The following is a 15,556-nucleotide window of genomic DNA, read 5'->3' as shown; positions in this document are numbered from 1 at the left end:
CACTTTTTTCTGGTTGTTCACACCCAGTTTTATATGGGACAAATTTGCACATTTACACTCATGTGACCTCTGAAATAGCACACATATGAAATGCTAATTTTAGATTTTTTTTCCATGTAAAAAACAACAACCTTTCAGAGCAAAAATAATTATTCGATCTGAGCATCCACACGAGGTCGCTTATGGAGCATCAGAATTGTATCAGAATTGAGAGTCACACACGGATGTGGAATAAATCAGAACTTAAAAGATTAGATTCCATGTGTTTTTTTTTTGTTGCTGTGGGGGGGAAAGATCATATATGTCAGATATGCCAAATAATTGACATAAGATCAAAATTGAGACACCTGTGTAAACACAGCCTTTGTAAATTAGACTATATTCACTCCCATGCTAAGCTAATTATCCTGGTTTATGGGTTCTTAAACCTAATTAGTAATTTCATTTAGAATCTCTTATCATTGGCTCAATCGTTTGTGGGAAGGAGAGGGTGAAAGTGCATTATGTGTTATAGCTGCGCAAGAACTGAAAGCTCTCTTGGTTTACAGAGCCATTGACTATTTCTAGCTATGTGTGTGTCAGAAGAGGCTGGTGGGAGAAGCTATAGGAGGATGGACTCATTGTAATGGCTGGAATGGAATAAATTGAACGATATCAAACACATCAAACCTATGGCACCCTTAGTGGAGTTAAAAAAAACATGAGCTGGTGCACGCCCAGAGAAAATGATTTTATGTTGAGGTGCTGACTAACGGCGAAAAAACTATAAGCTATAAAAAAAATCAAGAGAGTTGCACACTCTATATATAAACTCCCAGTCATTCAATGGGTAAATCACCAACATTTCGGCATAACTGTGCCTTCTTCAGGGTAATGTCATGAATGCTTGAACCAGGTTATGTAGAAAAAAGTGCAATCAATGACCAGTGTCATAATTATTTAGTTAATGCATTGAGTGAAACTGTTAAAGCATATACAGTTGAAGTCGGAGGAAGTTTACATACACCTCGGCCAAATACATTTAAATAAACATTCCCTGTATTAGGTCAGTTAGGATCACCACTTTATTTTAAGAATGTGAAATGTCAGAATAATAGTAGAGAGAATGATTTATTTCAGCTTTTATTTCTTTCATCAAATCCCCAGTGGGTCAGATGTTTACATGCACTCAATTAGTATTTGGTAGCATTGCCTTTGAATGGTTTAACCTGGGTCAAACGGTTCGGGTAGCCTTCCACAATCTTCCCACAATAAGTTAGGTGAATTTTGGCCCATTCCTCCTGACTGAGCTGGTGTAGCTGAGCCATGTTTGTAGGCCTCCTTGCTCGCACATGCTTTTTCAGTTCTGCCAACACAAATTTTCTATGGGATTGAGGTCAGGGCTTTGTGATGGCCACTCCAATAGCTTGACTTTGTTGTCCTTAAGCCATTTTGACACAACTTTGGAAGTATGCTTGGGGTAATTGTCCATTTGGAAGACCCATTTGCGACCTGACTGATGCCTTGAGATGTTGCTTCAATAAATCCACATCATTTTTTCCTCCTCATGATGCCGTATATTTTGGGAAGTGCACCAGTCCCTCCTGCAGCAAAACACCCCCACGACATGATGCTGCCACCCCCGTGCTTCACGGTTGGGATGGTGTTCTTCGGCTTGCAAGCATCCCCCTTTTTCCTCCAAACATAACGATGGTCATTATGGCCAAACAGTTTTATTTTTGTTTCATCAGACCAGAGTACATTTCTCCAAAAAGTACAATCTTTGTCCCCATGTGTAGTTGCAAACCATAGTCTGGCTTTTTTATGGAGGTTTTGGAGCAGTGGCTTATTCCTTGGTGAGCGGCCTTTCAGGTTATGTCGATATAGGACTCGTTTTACTGTGGATATAGATACGTTTGTATCCGTTTCCTTCAGAATCTTCACAAGGTCCTTTGCTGTTGTTCTGGGATTGATTTGCACTTCACACCAAAGTACGTTCATCTCTAGGAGACAGAACATGTCTCCTTCCTGAGCGGTATGACGGCTGCGTGGTCCCATGTTGTTTATACTTGCGTACTATTGTTTGTACAGATGAACGTGGTACCTTCCGACATTTGGAAATTGCTCCCAAGAATGAACCAGACTTGTGGAGGTCTACAATGTTTTTGGCTGATTTATTTGGATTTTCCAGTGATGTCAAGCAAAGTTTGAAGGTAGGCCTTGAAATACATTCACAGGTACACCTCCAATTGACTCAAATTATGTCAATTAGCCTATCAGAAGCTACTAAAGCCATGACATAATTTTCTGGAATTTTCCAAGATGTTTAATGTACAGTCAAATTAGTGTATGTAAACCTCTGACCCACTGGAATTGTGATACAGTGAATTATAAGTGAAATAATCTGTCTGTAAACAATTGTTGGAAAAAGTAGATGTCCTAACCGACTTGGCAAAACTATAGTTTGTTAACAAGAAATTTGTGGAGTGGTTGAAAAACGAGTTTTAATGACTCCAACCTAAGTGTATGTAAACTTCTGACTTCGACTGTAGCATTAGGAATATATTAGGCTATTGTTATCATATGGAAACATAATTAAATATTGTACATATTATTAACATCAACATACATTATTGTTTAATTCAATTTCACATATATATATTTAATTGTTCCCTATTTCATTAAAACATTTTGTTACATGTCATCTTTTGGTTCAACCATAAAAGCATCATCAACATGGGGAACATATTGGGTGTACGCTGATAAGCTGTTGGAAGAATATGTCCATTTATAAGCATGTTCATAAAAGAGAGAGTTGTTCATTTCAATTACATTCTTTATTTTATTTAACCAGGCAAGTCAGTTAAGAACAAATTCTTATTTACAATGTCGGCCTACCCCAGACCAACTGTGCGCCGCCCTAAGGGACTCCCAGCCTGGATTCAAACTAGGGACTGAAGTGACGGATCTTGCACTGAGATGCAGTGCCTTAGACCGCTGCGCCACTCTGGAGCCCAAACGAAGAGTTCATAAGAAGGGTCTGAGATCAAAGTCAATATTCAGACCACTAGGGGTCAATGTTTTTAGATAGGGTTTCCAGTAAGCCTCCCTTTGCAGTAGTAGGATCTCTATGTTACTTCCTCTCTTTTGTAGAGCAATATGCTCAATGCCTGTGTATTTGAGGGAGGACATAGGACCTGATGACTCTGATTACTGAACAACTTAAAAAGGATATTACAGAGATCGCAACATGGTTGGCTTCAACAAAGTGACCTGCTACTGGATAGTCAATGTTCTTACACCTGATTGAGCTGCGGTGTTCAGCTATGCGTTGTTTTAATTGTCTTTTTGCTTGTCCTATGTAGGCTTTCCCACATGAACAGGTGATGAGATTGCAGAATATTCCAGTGCTTTTTCGGGATTGCTTTCAAATACTTGGTGTACTCGGTGCAAAAGACTGTGGCATTGTTTTTCTTCTTTGGTTGAGTTTTTACATATTCCTCTCTTGGTTTCTGAGATCATTGCAGCATGAAGAATTTTGTCCTTGTAGCCTCTCATTTTGAATGTATCTGTCATTTTTGTTGTATTGTTGTCAAAATCTGTCTGGTGGCCACAGATTCGTTTAACCCTGCATAACTGGCTATATTGTAGACCATTCTTGAGGGGAAGGGGATGCATAGTATTCGCACATAGCAGGGTATCGCGGTCTGTGGGCTTTGTGTACAAGTCCGCGTGTAATGCATCATTCTCTTTGATGATCCATACATCCAGGTAGTTTATTTTTCTCTCATCAGTCTGCATGGTGTATTTGAGGTATTCAGAGCTCTCCTTTAGCAGAGTTTGGATTTCATTTAGCTCCTGCTGACTTCCTTCCCAGAGCACAAAGACATCATCTATGTATCTCTTCCATAGGAGGATTTTAGAAAGTGACTAGTGTCTCTGTTATGAAAATGAGTGCTACCTCAAGTTATCCCACACACAGGTTTGCATAGTTGGGGGCAAAGTGGGAGCCATTGGCTACACCCCGAATTTGAAGGAAAAAGTCTGACTCAAAGATGATGGAGAAAGGGTAGAGTCTCTCTGCTGAAGGAAGTGGTGCAGTGCCTGCAAGCCTCCAGTGTGTGGGATAGTGTACAAGCTCTCCACATCAAGAGTGGCCAGCAGGGTGCCCTCTGGTGTCCTTCCTAAGCCCTTTATTAATGAGATCACGTGACTAGTGTCTTTGACATAAGATGGGAGATTTTCAACCATCGGTTTAATGTGGTGGTCCACAAACGTAGAAATGTTGGATGTCACAGAGTCGACTGCTGCTACAATGGGTCTACCTGGGGGAGGAGACACTTGTTTGTGCAATTTAGCAACGGTATAAAAAGTTTTCACACATAGAAATTCCCATTATTTTGGGGGGATTTGTCCTGATTCCAAACAGCTTTCCACTGAGGATGAGATATTATGCTGGAATTCTAGGGTAGGGTCAGGATTCAGTTTGCGATAGAAGTGACCTATAGATAGTCATCGGCGACATTCATTCATATAGTCACATTTGTTTTGTATACAAATTCCTCCTCCTTTGCCACTTTTTTTTAATGATAATCGAAGGATCTGTCTGTAAGTACTTATGACCCATTCTCTCATCACTACTCAGGTTATCATAGGATTCGTGTTTCTGTTTGTCTTTCAGTAGGTCACCTACATCATTTTCAACAATCCTGCAGTAGGTGTCTATGGAGGCATTGCGTTTGGGGGGAGGTAAAAATGAACTTTTAGCTCTAAATGTGGTTCTCTCAGAGTTCTCAGGTACCTCAGCTGTGTTGATGGCTCCATCTCCTGCTTGACTCGCAGTAGGGCAGGTAAGTCTATTGATTAACATGGTAGACCTATGTTTTCATAGGAGATGACAAAGAATCTCAGATTACAGAAAAACTTGAATAGCTCTATCTGGACGTCAAAGTCATTCATGTATGTAGTGGGTACAAATGATAACTCCTTATTGAGTACACTAAGGTGAGCTGATGTCAGGGTCTTACTTGATAAGTTGAAGACATTTAGCTCCTGTTGGACTGGGGGCCCGTTTTGGATCTCAATTAAAAGATGACGCGGGGTGGTAGTGAATTTCTTCTTCCCCCGACGTATGCGTCGAACCCTCTTACATGCTGAGGGGGATGTTCTCAACGTTGTCCCTGGTGTCCCCGTCCTCTTTTGAGAAAAACGCTCACAGTTGTTATAGGAGCCAGAGTTAGCGCTGTCTGTGGATAGTTGGTCTGACAGAGGGACTCTGCGTCTGTCATCGGCTTGTCTTTTCCTGCTTTGTGGTTTCTTGTGCTCAGGATCTCGCCAGAGGTATATTCGTCCGTTGTTCTTCCAAATCGCGTTTATACTTCTTGATTTTCCTCTCCCTCAGTTCGGTCGTCATCTTGGTCTGAAGGTCAGCGTTGCTCTTCAATGAGATCATTCAGTTTGATAGGGTCATTAAGCTCATCTCATAGACGTTGCTGTGAATTTTCAATGGAGGTTTTCGATCTCTGTAATATCCTTTTTAAGTTGTTCAGTGATCAGAGTCATCAGGTCCCACGTCCTCCCTCAAATACACAGGCATTGAGCATGTTGCTCTACCAAGGAGGAGGTAACATTGAGATCCTACTACTACAAAGGAAGGCTTACTGGATATCCTTTCTGAAAACATTGACCCCTAGTGGTCTGAATATTGACTTTATATATATTAAATATGTATGTGAAATTGAATGAAACAATAAAGTATGTTGATGTTAATATTATGTACAATATTTAATTACGTTTCCATAGGATAACAATAGCCTAATATATCTAATATGCTAGAAACACTATTTTTTTTATATTTTTTTTTACAGTTTCACTCAATTCATTGTAATCAACTAAATAATTATGACACACCCCTCACTATTGTCATTGGTTGCACTAATTGCACTGTTTGTCTACATAACCTGGTTCAAGCGTTCGTGACATTACCCTGAAGAAGGCACAGGGATGCCGAAACGTTGGTGATTTACCCATTCAATTACTGGGAATTTATATAGAGTGTGCTACTCTATTTTCTTTATTTCCCTTAGCGGAGTTGCCAACAACTGGATGCATTTGGTTTTCAGGGATACAGCCATCTTCCGACTTAGGTTCCTTTTCCGCTGAAAACCGGATATTCTCAGGCGTTTCTGTTACGCCTGCTACGTTAAGTTTAAACATATGGAAACTGCATGTTTGACTCCATTTCATTTATATCATTCCAGCCATTACAGTGAGCCTGTCCTCCTATAGCTCATCCCACCAGCCTCCTCTGCTAAGTGTGTGTCCATTTATTAATTATTCCGTTTTTTTTGCCTGTCTGTTGAACTGCCTGTCTCGCTCCAATCATCAGTGTGTGCCTGTGGTTTAGTCTCCTCTTCTATGTGTGTGTATATGTTTTTGTGAGCGACTTTTTCCCAGTCTTCCTTCTCCTTTTGTTTAAGGGGCTCTCAGCGCACCTTCCCCCCTGAAACAGAATGAGAAGAGGAGCCCAGTTAGAGTCTGCCTCATCATGGACACTAGCCATAATCAACCAATCAGTACACCTTGTAATTAACCAATCAACCAATCAATGAACCTGCAAATTACCAGCCCACTATACTGATCAATCAATCAAACTACCTCAAAGCATAACTCAGGTCACTGAAGTGTGTCCACAGCTGATATCAGACTCAAAGGAGCAGTGCCAATGTCTGGTTGTACTCTCTGTTGTCCTGCCTGCCTGTTGTCTATTGGAAGTTCAGACTTCTTTGTACACTGTTTTGGATTTTATATGACTATAATGCTGATTGTTTTTTGAACACCATTTTAAGTTTCATGATCTGTGAGATGCTGTATGTGTATGAGAAAGTCATGAGGCCAACTTACTGTTCTGAACAGCGTTCTCCTGTCAGAGGGGGAGACACAAAACAAACAATTTTAGACTTCAGATCCCATTTACCTACGTCCTCTTTCAGTTATGTCCTGTTCAGTGGAAGTTTAAGAACAACTTTGAATAACAATGAAAATGTGATTATAAAGAACTCCCCCAGCCTTATCTCTAACCCAAAACCAGGGTCTTGTTCAGTCTTTGCACCAAACAGAAGAACATTTACTGAAACAAGGAAGGACTACCTGAACTTATCCGATAAGAAATGTGCTTTACCATGCAAAGTGTTTTGCTACAGTGTGCCTTAATGAATACTATCCGGGTGTGTTGTCTTGTGCTATTAGGAGGTTAGTCACTCACCGATCCACTTGGAGTCAGGACAGGCTGAGGTAACATACGACCGAAGCCCTGAACAATCCAGCCCACCACACTGTAGAAGGAGAACAGAGATGTCAGAAAATTGACTGTCTACATCATATGGCATGTTTAACAGCTGCTATCATGCTTTTCGAGTATACCACATTTCAGGGCTACTACTATGTTAAAACAGTGTCATGAATGTATTTGCAAGCCGTTCCCATGTTATAGCAGCGTAGAGAATGTGTCTGACCACTGGGAAGGGAAAGGGGATACTTAGTCAGTTGCACAACTGAATGCATTCTACCGAAATGTGTCTTCTGTATTTAACCCATTTAACCCTTTCAATCAGAGAGGTATGGGGGCTGCCTTAATCGTTGTCATAAGCATGGCATTTCCTGTTAATTACAAGCTGCGGCCATTTGGGCTGTTTCTCCTCCTCACTGTCATGACAACAGATACAGTGGCAAGAAAAAGTATGTGAACCCTTTGGAATTACCTGGATTTCTGCATAAATTGGTCATCAAATTTGATCTGATCTTCATCTAAGTCACAACAATAGACAAACAGTGTGCTCAAACTAACACACAAATTATTGTATTTTTCGTGTCTATATTGAAGACATCGTTTAAACATTCACAGTGTGGGTTAGAAAAAAGTATGTGAACCCCTAGGCTAATGAATTCTCCAAAAGCTAATTGGAATCAGGAGTCCGCTAACCTAGAGTCCAATCAATGAGACGAGATTGGAGATGTTGGTTAGAGCTGCCTTGCAACACTCACAAAATTAGAGTTTGCTATTCACAAGAAGCATTGCCTGATGTGAACCATGCCTCAAACAAAAGAGATCTCAGAAGACCTAAGATTAAGAATGGTTGACTTGCATAAAGCTGGAAAGGGTTACAAAAGTCTCTCTAAAAGCCTTGATGTTCATCAGTCCATGGTAAGACAAATTGTCTATAAATGGAGAAAGTTCAGCACCGTTGCTACTCTCCCTAGGAGTGGCCATCTTGCAAAGATGACTGCAAGAGCACAGCACAGAATGCTCAATGAGGTTAAGAAGAATCCTAGAGTGCCAGCTAAAGACTTACAGAAATCTCTGGAACATGCTAACATTTCTGTTGACGAGTCTACGATACATAAAATCTAAATATTTGTATTTATTTGTCACATACACATGGTTAGCAGATGTTAATGCGAGTGTAGCGAAATGCTTGTGCTTCTAGTTCCGACCATGCAGTAATATCTAACAAGTAATCTAACATAACAATTTCACAACAACTAGCTTATACACACACAAGTGTAAAGGAATGAATAAGAATATGTACATAAAAATATATGAATGAGCGATGGCCAAACAGCATAGGCAAGATGCAGTAGATGGTATAGAGTACAGTATATACATATGAGATGAGTAATCTAGGGTATGTAAACATTATATAAAGTAGCATTGTTTAAAGTGGCTAGTGATACATTTATTACATCAATTGTTTTCATTATTAAAGTGGCTAGAGATGACTCAGTGTGTTGGCAGCAGCCACTCAAAGTTAGTGGCTGATTAACGGTCCGATGGCCTTGAGATAGAAGCTGTTTTTCAGTCTCTCGGGCCCCGCTTTGATGCACCTGTACTGACCTCGCCTTCTGGATGATAGCGGGGTGAACAGGCAGTGGCTCGGGTGGTTGTTGTCCTTGATGATCTTTTTGGCCTTCCTGTGACATCGGGTGGTGTAGGTGTCCTGGAGGGCAGGTAGTTCGCCCCCGGTGATGCGTTGTGCAGACCTCACTACCATCTGGAGAGCCTTACGGTTGTGGGTGGAGCAGTTGCCGTTCCAGCCAGTGATACAGCCCGACAGGATGCTCTCGATTGTGCATCTGTAAAAGTTTGAGTGTTTTTGGTGACAAGCCAAATTTCTTTAGCCTCCTGAGGTTGAAGAGGCGCTGCTGCACCTTCTTCACCACGCTGTCTGTGTGGGTGGAACATTTCAGTTTGTCTGTGATGTGTACGCCGAGGAACTTAAAATGTTCCACCTTCTCCACTACTGTCCCGTCAATGTGGATAGGAGGCTGCTCCCTCTGCTGTTTCCTGAAGTCCACGATCATTTCCTTTGTTTGGTTGACATTGAGTGTGGCGTTATTTTCCTGACACCACACTCTGAGGGCCCCTTGAGTTGGATGCGTGCACGGCCACGCAGTCATGGGTGAACAGGGAGTACAGGAGAGGGCTGAGAACGCACCCTTGTGGGGCCCCAGTGTTGAGGATCAGCGGGGTGGAGATGTTGTTACCTACCCTCACCACCTGGGGGTGGCCCGTCAGGAAGTCCAGGACCCAGTTGCACTAAACAAGAATGGTGTTCATGGGAGGACACCACAGAAGAAACCACTGCTGTCCAAAAAAAACATTGCTACAAGTATGAAGTTTGCCAAATTGCACCTGGATGTTCCACAGTTCTACTGGCAAAATAGTCTGTGGACAGATGAAACTACAGTTGAGTTGTTTGGAAGGAACACACAACACTATATGTTGAGAAAAAAAGGTACAGCACACCAACATCAAAACCTCATCCCAACTGTAACGTATGGTGGAGGGAGCATCATGGTTTGGAGCTGCTTTGCTGCCTCAGGGCCTGGACAGCTTGCTATCATTACCGGAAAAATGAATTCCCAAGTGTATCAAGACATTTTGCAGGAGAATGTTAGGCTATCTGTCCACCAATTGAATTTCAACAGAACTTGGGTGACGCAACAGGACACTGACCTAAAACATAGAAGTAAATCAACAACGGAATGGCTTCAACAGAAGAAAATGCGCCTTCTGAAGTGGCCCAGTCATAGTCCTGACCTCAACCTGATTGAGATGCTGTGGCATGAACTCAAGAGAGCAGTTCACACCAGACATTCTACGAATATTGCTGAACTGAAACAGTTTTGTAAAGAGGAATGGTACAAAATTCCTCCTGACCGTTGTGCAGGTCTGATCCGCAACTACAGAAAACATTTGATTGAGGTTATTGCTGCCAAAAGGTAGGTCAACCTGTTATTAAATCCAAGGGTTCATATACCTTTTCCATCCTGCACTGTGAATGTTTACAGTGTGTTCAATAAAGACATGAAAACAGATAATTGCTTGTGTGTTATTAGTTTAAGCAGACTGTGTTTGTCTATTGTTGTGACTTAGATGAAGATCAGATCAAATTCTATGACCAATTTATGCAGAAATCCGGGTATTTCCAAAAGGTTCACATACCTTTTCTTGCCACTGTACATAACAATACAACAGCGTTATAGAGATTGCAGAAAATGTATTTTTTCATTAAACTGTTCAAATAGTTCCCTTTACAACCTGTGCACAATCTGTAATATTTACATGAATAAGTACATATTTGTGTATCAAATGTATCAATGAGCTTGTAGTGTAAATACAATGCGTAAACGTCTGTGAGACTCACTTTGCTTTGGCCTCCTCTTCAGCTTCCGGAGATTTGGAGGTCACTGCAAGGGCAGAACAAACAGCTCATAAATATGCAATAAATGTAAAAAAATAAATATATATAGGCTTGCTGGTGCATGAGGTTTCTAGCCTCAGAACAAGATATAAGATTGGTGATAGGCTGTGGAACCAATATAGAGTAACCTATCGCTCAGCACCCCCAAGCATCCCTATAATAAATATGAGGATCTCTGCATGTTAGAAGATAACCTTTCTGTGGGCAGGAGGCCTTCGCTGAGACGTCTTTGTTGTCAGCTGGCTGTGGAACCACCTTCTCAAAACCCTGTTTGATCCACTCATACACCCTGAGAACACACCACACACAGGCACAAACACACACATTAGAATGTCATTGGAGTCAACAAAGTGGGTAGAAGAGAGAGATTGAAGGAGAGAGGCATTCATGCACGCGCACACACACACACACACACACACACACACACACACACACACACACACCTGGGAGGGATTCCCTTCTCTTCTTGAGGCTCTTCATCTGACATAACCTCCACCACAGGAATATGAGGAAGAGGCTCTGCATCTAGAGATAAGGAGTTGATCATCATCATCATCATCATCATCACCCTCACCCCAAAATCATCAATAGAACCACACGCACACACCTAAGCCCCTTTTTTGATCTAGAAAAAAAACCCTTGCAATAGAAATGTGATGTATAGAACGAACACTGGAATGCGTACAATTTTGCTACATGGGGCTTATAAATACAGTATTCTATAGAATTATCATCATGCTGGTACTTCTACCCACAGAAAAAATATGTTGATAGCTCTCACCTGGGACATCTTGGATAGCATGCACCTGAAGGAAAACAAACAAACATTCACAGAACATCTGTCAATACTCAACAATAACAGATAAGCATTGTAATGAGTCGTAAGTAGTTTGTGTACATTCAGAAAGTCTTCATAACCCTTGAATTATTCCACATTTTGCTGTGTTACAGCCTGAATAAAACATTTATTAAATATATGTTTTTTTACCCATCTACAAACAATACCACATAATAACAAAGTGAAAACATGTTTCTAGACATTTATGGAAGAAAATATTACAGAAAGTTAATACATGTCACTTTTGGCAGCGATTACAGCTGTGAGTCTTTTTGAGTCTAAGAACTTTGCACACCTGGATTGTTCAACGTTTGAAAATTATTCAAGCTCTGTCAAGTTGGTTGTTGATCTTTGCTAGACAGACATTTTCTTTCCATAGATTCTCATGCAGATTTAAGTCAAAACTAACTAGGCCCACTCAAGAACATTCAATGTCGTCTTGGTAAGCAGCTCTAGCGTATATTTGGCCTTGTGTTTTTGTTTATTGTCCTGCTGAAAGGTGAATTTGTCTCCCAGTGTCTGTTGGAAAGCAGACTGAACATGGTTTTCCTCTAGGATTTTGCCTGTGCTTAGCTCTAATCTGTGTCTTTTTATCCCAAAAAACTCCCTAGTCCTTGCCGATGACAAGCATACCCATAACATGATGCAGCCACCACCATGCTTGAAAATATGAAGAGTGGTTCTCAGTAATGTGTTGGATTTGGCCCAAACATAACGCTTTGTATTCAGGAAATAAAGTTAATTTCTTATTGCATGTTTTGGAATATTTGTATTCTGTACAGGCTTCCTTCTTTTTACTCTGTCATTTAGGTTAGTATTGTGGAGTAACTACAACATTTTTGATGTATCCTCAGTTTTCTCCTATCACAGCCATTCAACTTTTCTTAAAGTCATCATTGGACTCATGGTGAAATTGCTGAGCGGTTTACTTCCTCTCCGACAACTGAGTTAGGAAGGACGCCTGTATCTTTGTAGGGACTGGGTAAATTTATACACCATCCAAAGTGTAATGAATAACTTCACCATGCTCAAAGGGATATTCAATGTCTTCTTTTTCTGTTTTTACCCATCTACCAATAGGTGCCCTTCTTTGCTAAGCATTGGAAAACCTCCCTGGTATTTGTGGTTGAATCTGTGTTTGAAATTCATTGCCTGACTGAGGGACCTTACAGATAATTGTATCTGTGGGGTACAGAGATAAGGTAGTCATTCAAAAATCATGTTAAACACTACTATTGCACACAGTGAGTCCATGCAACTTATTATGTGACTTGTTCAGCAAATGTTTACTCCTGAACATATTTAGACATGCAAAAACAAAGGGGATGAATACGTATTGACTCAAGACATTTCAGCTTTTAATTTTGTATTAATTTGTAAATATTTCTAAAAACATAATTCCACTTTGACATTATGGGGTAATGTGTGTGTAGTCCAGTAACACCAAATCTATTTAAAATTCAGGCTGTAACACAACAAAATGTGGAAAAAGTAAAGGAGTGTGTGTACTTTCTGAAGGCACTGTAGGTTTGTGCATTTTGTCATACAATTGCAACTTTCTCTTAGACATGGGATGCTCTTCATGTCTTAAAAGGCCTTCTCACATACTGTACAAGCCACAGCAGGAACCTGCACATATACACAACTCTGGACCTGAACAGCTACAGGGTTAGAAATATGTTTCTCAAAATGCATACCACCGTGCTCCGCATGTTGGAGTATGAGTCCAAATCAAAAGAAACGGAGCACGGAGGGCAATTCTCGGACGAGTACTCCATTTGTACATATTTTGGCATTACCTGCCTACAATACCCACTGTAGTGTAAGTAGATTGCAAGCCCATAGTAAAATAGGGCTAACGGCAACTGGCGAGCTACTACTGTTCGCTAGCTAGATAGCCACACAGATTTCAGATCTAAGTTACCCTGCATAACATTAGTTATGATTAGTTAGATAGATTAACAGGCGAAAATTATCTGGTTAGCTCGATTATTACGATTCACATATAGCTTGCTGATAGTTATGAAAAAACTTTGCTTTTCGTATATCTTGTTTAGTCTCTATTGTTGCCATTATCCTTGTCTAGAAGAAGGTTCAGTGAATGGGGAGGTCCAGTGTGAGGTAATACAGTAGGGGGAGTGCGAGTGCTTTTCAAATGTAATGTTTTATTTGTTCTCCATACTCTCGTCCTCACAATAACGTACTCAAGAGAACGTCCTCTGAGAATGCACTAGAAGTATGAGAGTGTGGAGCATGGTAGTATGCATGTTATGAAACACCCGCTATATTCTTAATTCATTATCACACAGTGCATGCATGCATGGAATGACTGCTGTTAAATTCTTCCAAAGGCTGCCACTGAAGTGAGGAGACATTCAAATTGAGATGTTATGTGATTGGATAATATCATTCGGTTTTGATAGCTGACTCATATAAATTTGATTCTCCAATCAGGGATTGTGGAAAACCCTTTTCTCTCCAGGTCAAGAGTTATCGATCCCCGTAGATCATCAAACAGCTAAACCACAGGAATCACCACCTCGCAGAACCTGCTTGAGCGGATGACATGTGAATCATTGTTGCCAGCAAGAACCCGCCCTCTCAGCCTTAAGTTAAGGCACAGCTGGGGTGGGAGATGGGTAGCAATGGGACATTGTGGCGAATGGATCTCTAGAACCAAGTTTGAACATGGCTATAGCAGGTCCGTTAGCATTGGGTTTAAGTTAGCATAGCATAGCAACGCCCATATTATAGCTAGCTACTTACGCTTGGTCATTTCTGGAATCTGAATGGAAATTCTATTAAACATGACTAGCTTAGCTGCAAGTACATACATGAGAGTTTGAGAAGGCTAATGCTACATGTTAGCATAAGCCATGAGTAATTTTGGTTAGCATATTAGCAAGGCCCTTGACGTTGCTACTTACGGTAGGTGTTTTCTTAACCTCCGGCGCATTGCTCACCTCTGCAATCTGAATGGAAATGCTGTTAAACATGGCTAGCCTGGCTCCAAGTACAGAACGGAGAGTTTGAGTAAGCTAATGCTACACGTTAGCGTAAGCCATGAGACATTTTGGTTAGCCTATTAGCAAGGCCCTTGATATAGCTACTTACGCTAGGTTTTTTCTTAACCTCCGGCGCCTTGCTCACCTCTGCAATCTGAATGGAAATGCTGTTAAACATGGCTAGTCTGGCACCAAGTACAGAATTGAGAGTTTGAGAAAGCTAATGATACATGTTAGCATAAGCCATGAGTAGTTTTGGTTAGCATATTAGCAAGGTCCTTGATGTAGCTACTTACGCTAGGTTTTTTCTTAACCTCCGGCGCCTTGCCCACCTCTGCAATCTGAATGGAAATGCTGTTAAACATGGCTAGCCTGGCTCCAAGTACAGAATTGAGAGTTTGAGAAAGTTAAAGCTACACGTTAGCATAAGCCATGAGTAATTTTGGTTAGCATATTAGCAAGGCCCTTGATGTAGGTACTTACGCTAGGTTTTTTCTTAACCTCCGGCGCCTTGCTCACCTCTGCAATCTGAATGGAAATGCTGTTAAACATGGCTAGCCTGGCACCAAGTACAGAATTGAGAGTTTGAGAAAGCTAATGCTACATTTTAGCATAAGCCATGAGTAGTTTTGGTTAGCATATTAGCAAGGCCCTTGATGTAGCTACTTACGCTAGGTTTTTTCTTAACCTCCGGCACCTTGATCACCTCTGCAATCTGTATGGAAATGCTGTTAAAAACGTCTATCCTGGTTCCAAGTACAGGACAGAGATGAGTCAAAGAAAGCTAATGCTAGAATTTAACTATGAATAATACATTTTGGTCCTCTCTAACTGAGATTGTTTTTATTTATTAGAGCTTGCTGATTGAAGTTAACAAATGCTTGAGGGGCTGCCTAAGTCCTCTTTACTTTAACATTTTTAGTGTACAGTGTGATTTTAGGTAGGGGCTGTTCTATAGCTACAACACTTAA

General features: G+C 40.8%; 1 protein-coding gene and 1 long non-coding RNA gene across 2 annotated transcripts in view; both read right to left on the bottom strand.

Moving 5' to 3' along the window:
- Positions 1-11,667, bottom strand: part of LOC139384349 (cyclic nucleotide-gated channel beta-1-like) — a 51,706-nt gene extending 40,039 nt beyond the window's left edge. Inside the window, exons 1-6 of the mRNA XM_071129059.1 lie at positions 11,524-11,667; positions 11,186-11,267; positions 10,937-11,031; positions 10,686-10,728; positions 7,244-7,313; positions 6,883-6,901 (exon numbers count right to left, since the gene is read on the bottom strand). Coding sequence (XP_070985160.1) covers positions 6,883-6,901; positions 7,244-7,313; positions 10,686-10,728; positions 10,937-11,031; positions 11,186-11,267; positions 11,524-11,581 — 367 coding nt within the window. The 5' untranslated portion in view covers positions 11,582-11,667. The remainder of the gene's footprint in view (positions 1-6,882; positions 6,902-7,243; positions 7,314-10,685; positions 10,729-10,936; positions 11,032-11,185; positions 11,268-11,523) is intronic.
- Positions 11,668-13,840: 2,173 nt separating this feature from the next.
- On the bottom strand, positions 13,841-15,302 carry LOC139384351 (uncharacterized). The gene is made up of 4 exons (XR_011628844.1): positions 15,256-15,302; positions 15,069-15,113; positions 14,695-14,739; positions 13,841-14,552 (listed from the first exon to the last, which is right to left on the bottom strand). It is a non-coding gene; the product is annotated as an uncharacterized lncRNA (long non-coding RNA).
- Between the last annotated feature and the right edge of the window lie 254 nt (positions 15,303-15,556).

The sequence above is a fragment of the Oncorhynchus clarkii genome, chromosome 26 (genome assembly GCF_045791955.1).
Source record: "Oncorhynchus clarkii lewisi isolate Uvic-CL-2024 chromosome 26, UVic_Ocla_1.0, whole genome shotgun sequence".
In the NCBI taxonomy this organism is placed as follows: domain Eukaryota; kingdom Metazoa; phylum Chordata; class Actinopteri; order Salmoniformes; family Salmonidae; genus Oncorhynchus; species Oncorhynchus clarkii.
Note: the sequence above shows the minus strand (reverse complement) of the source record. Positions and strands in the feature narration are given on the sequence as shown.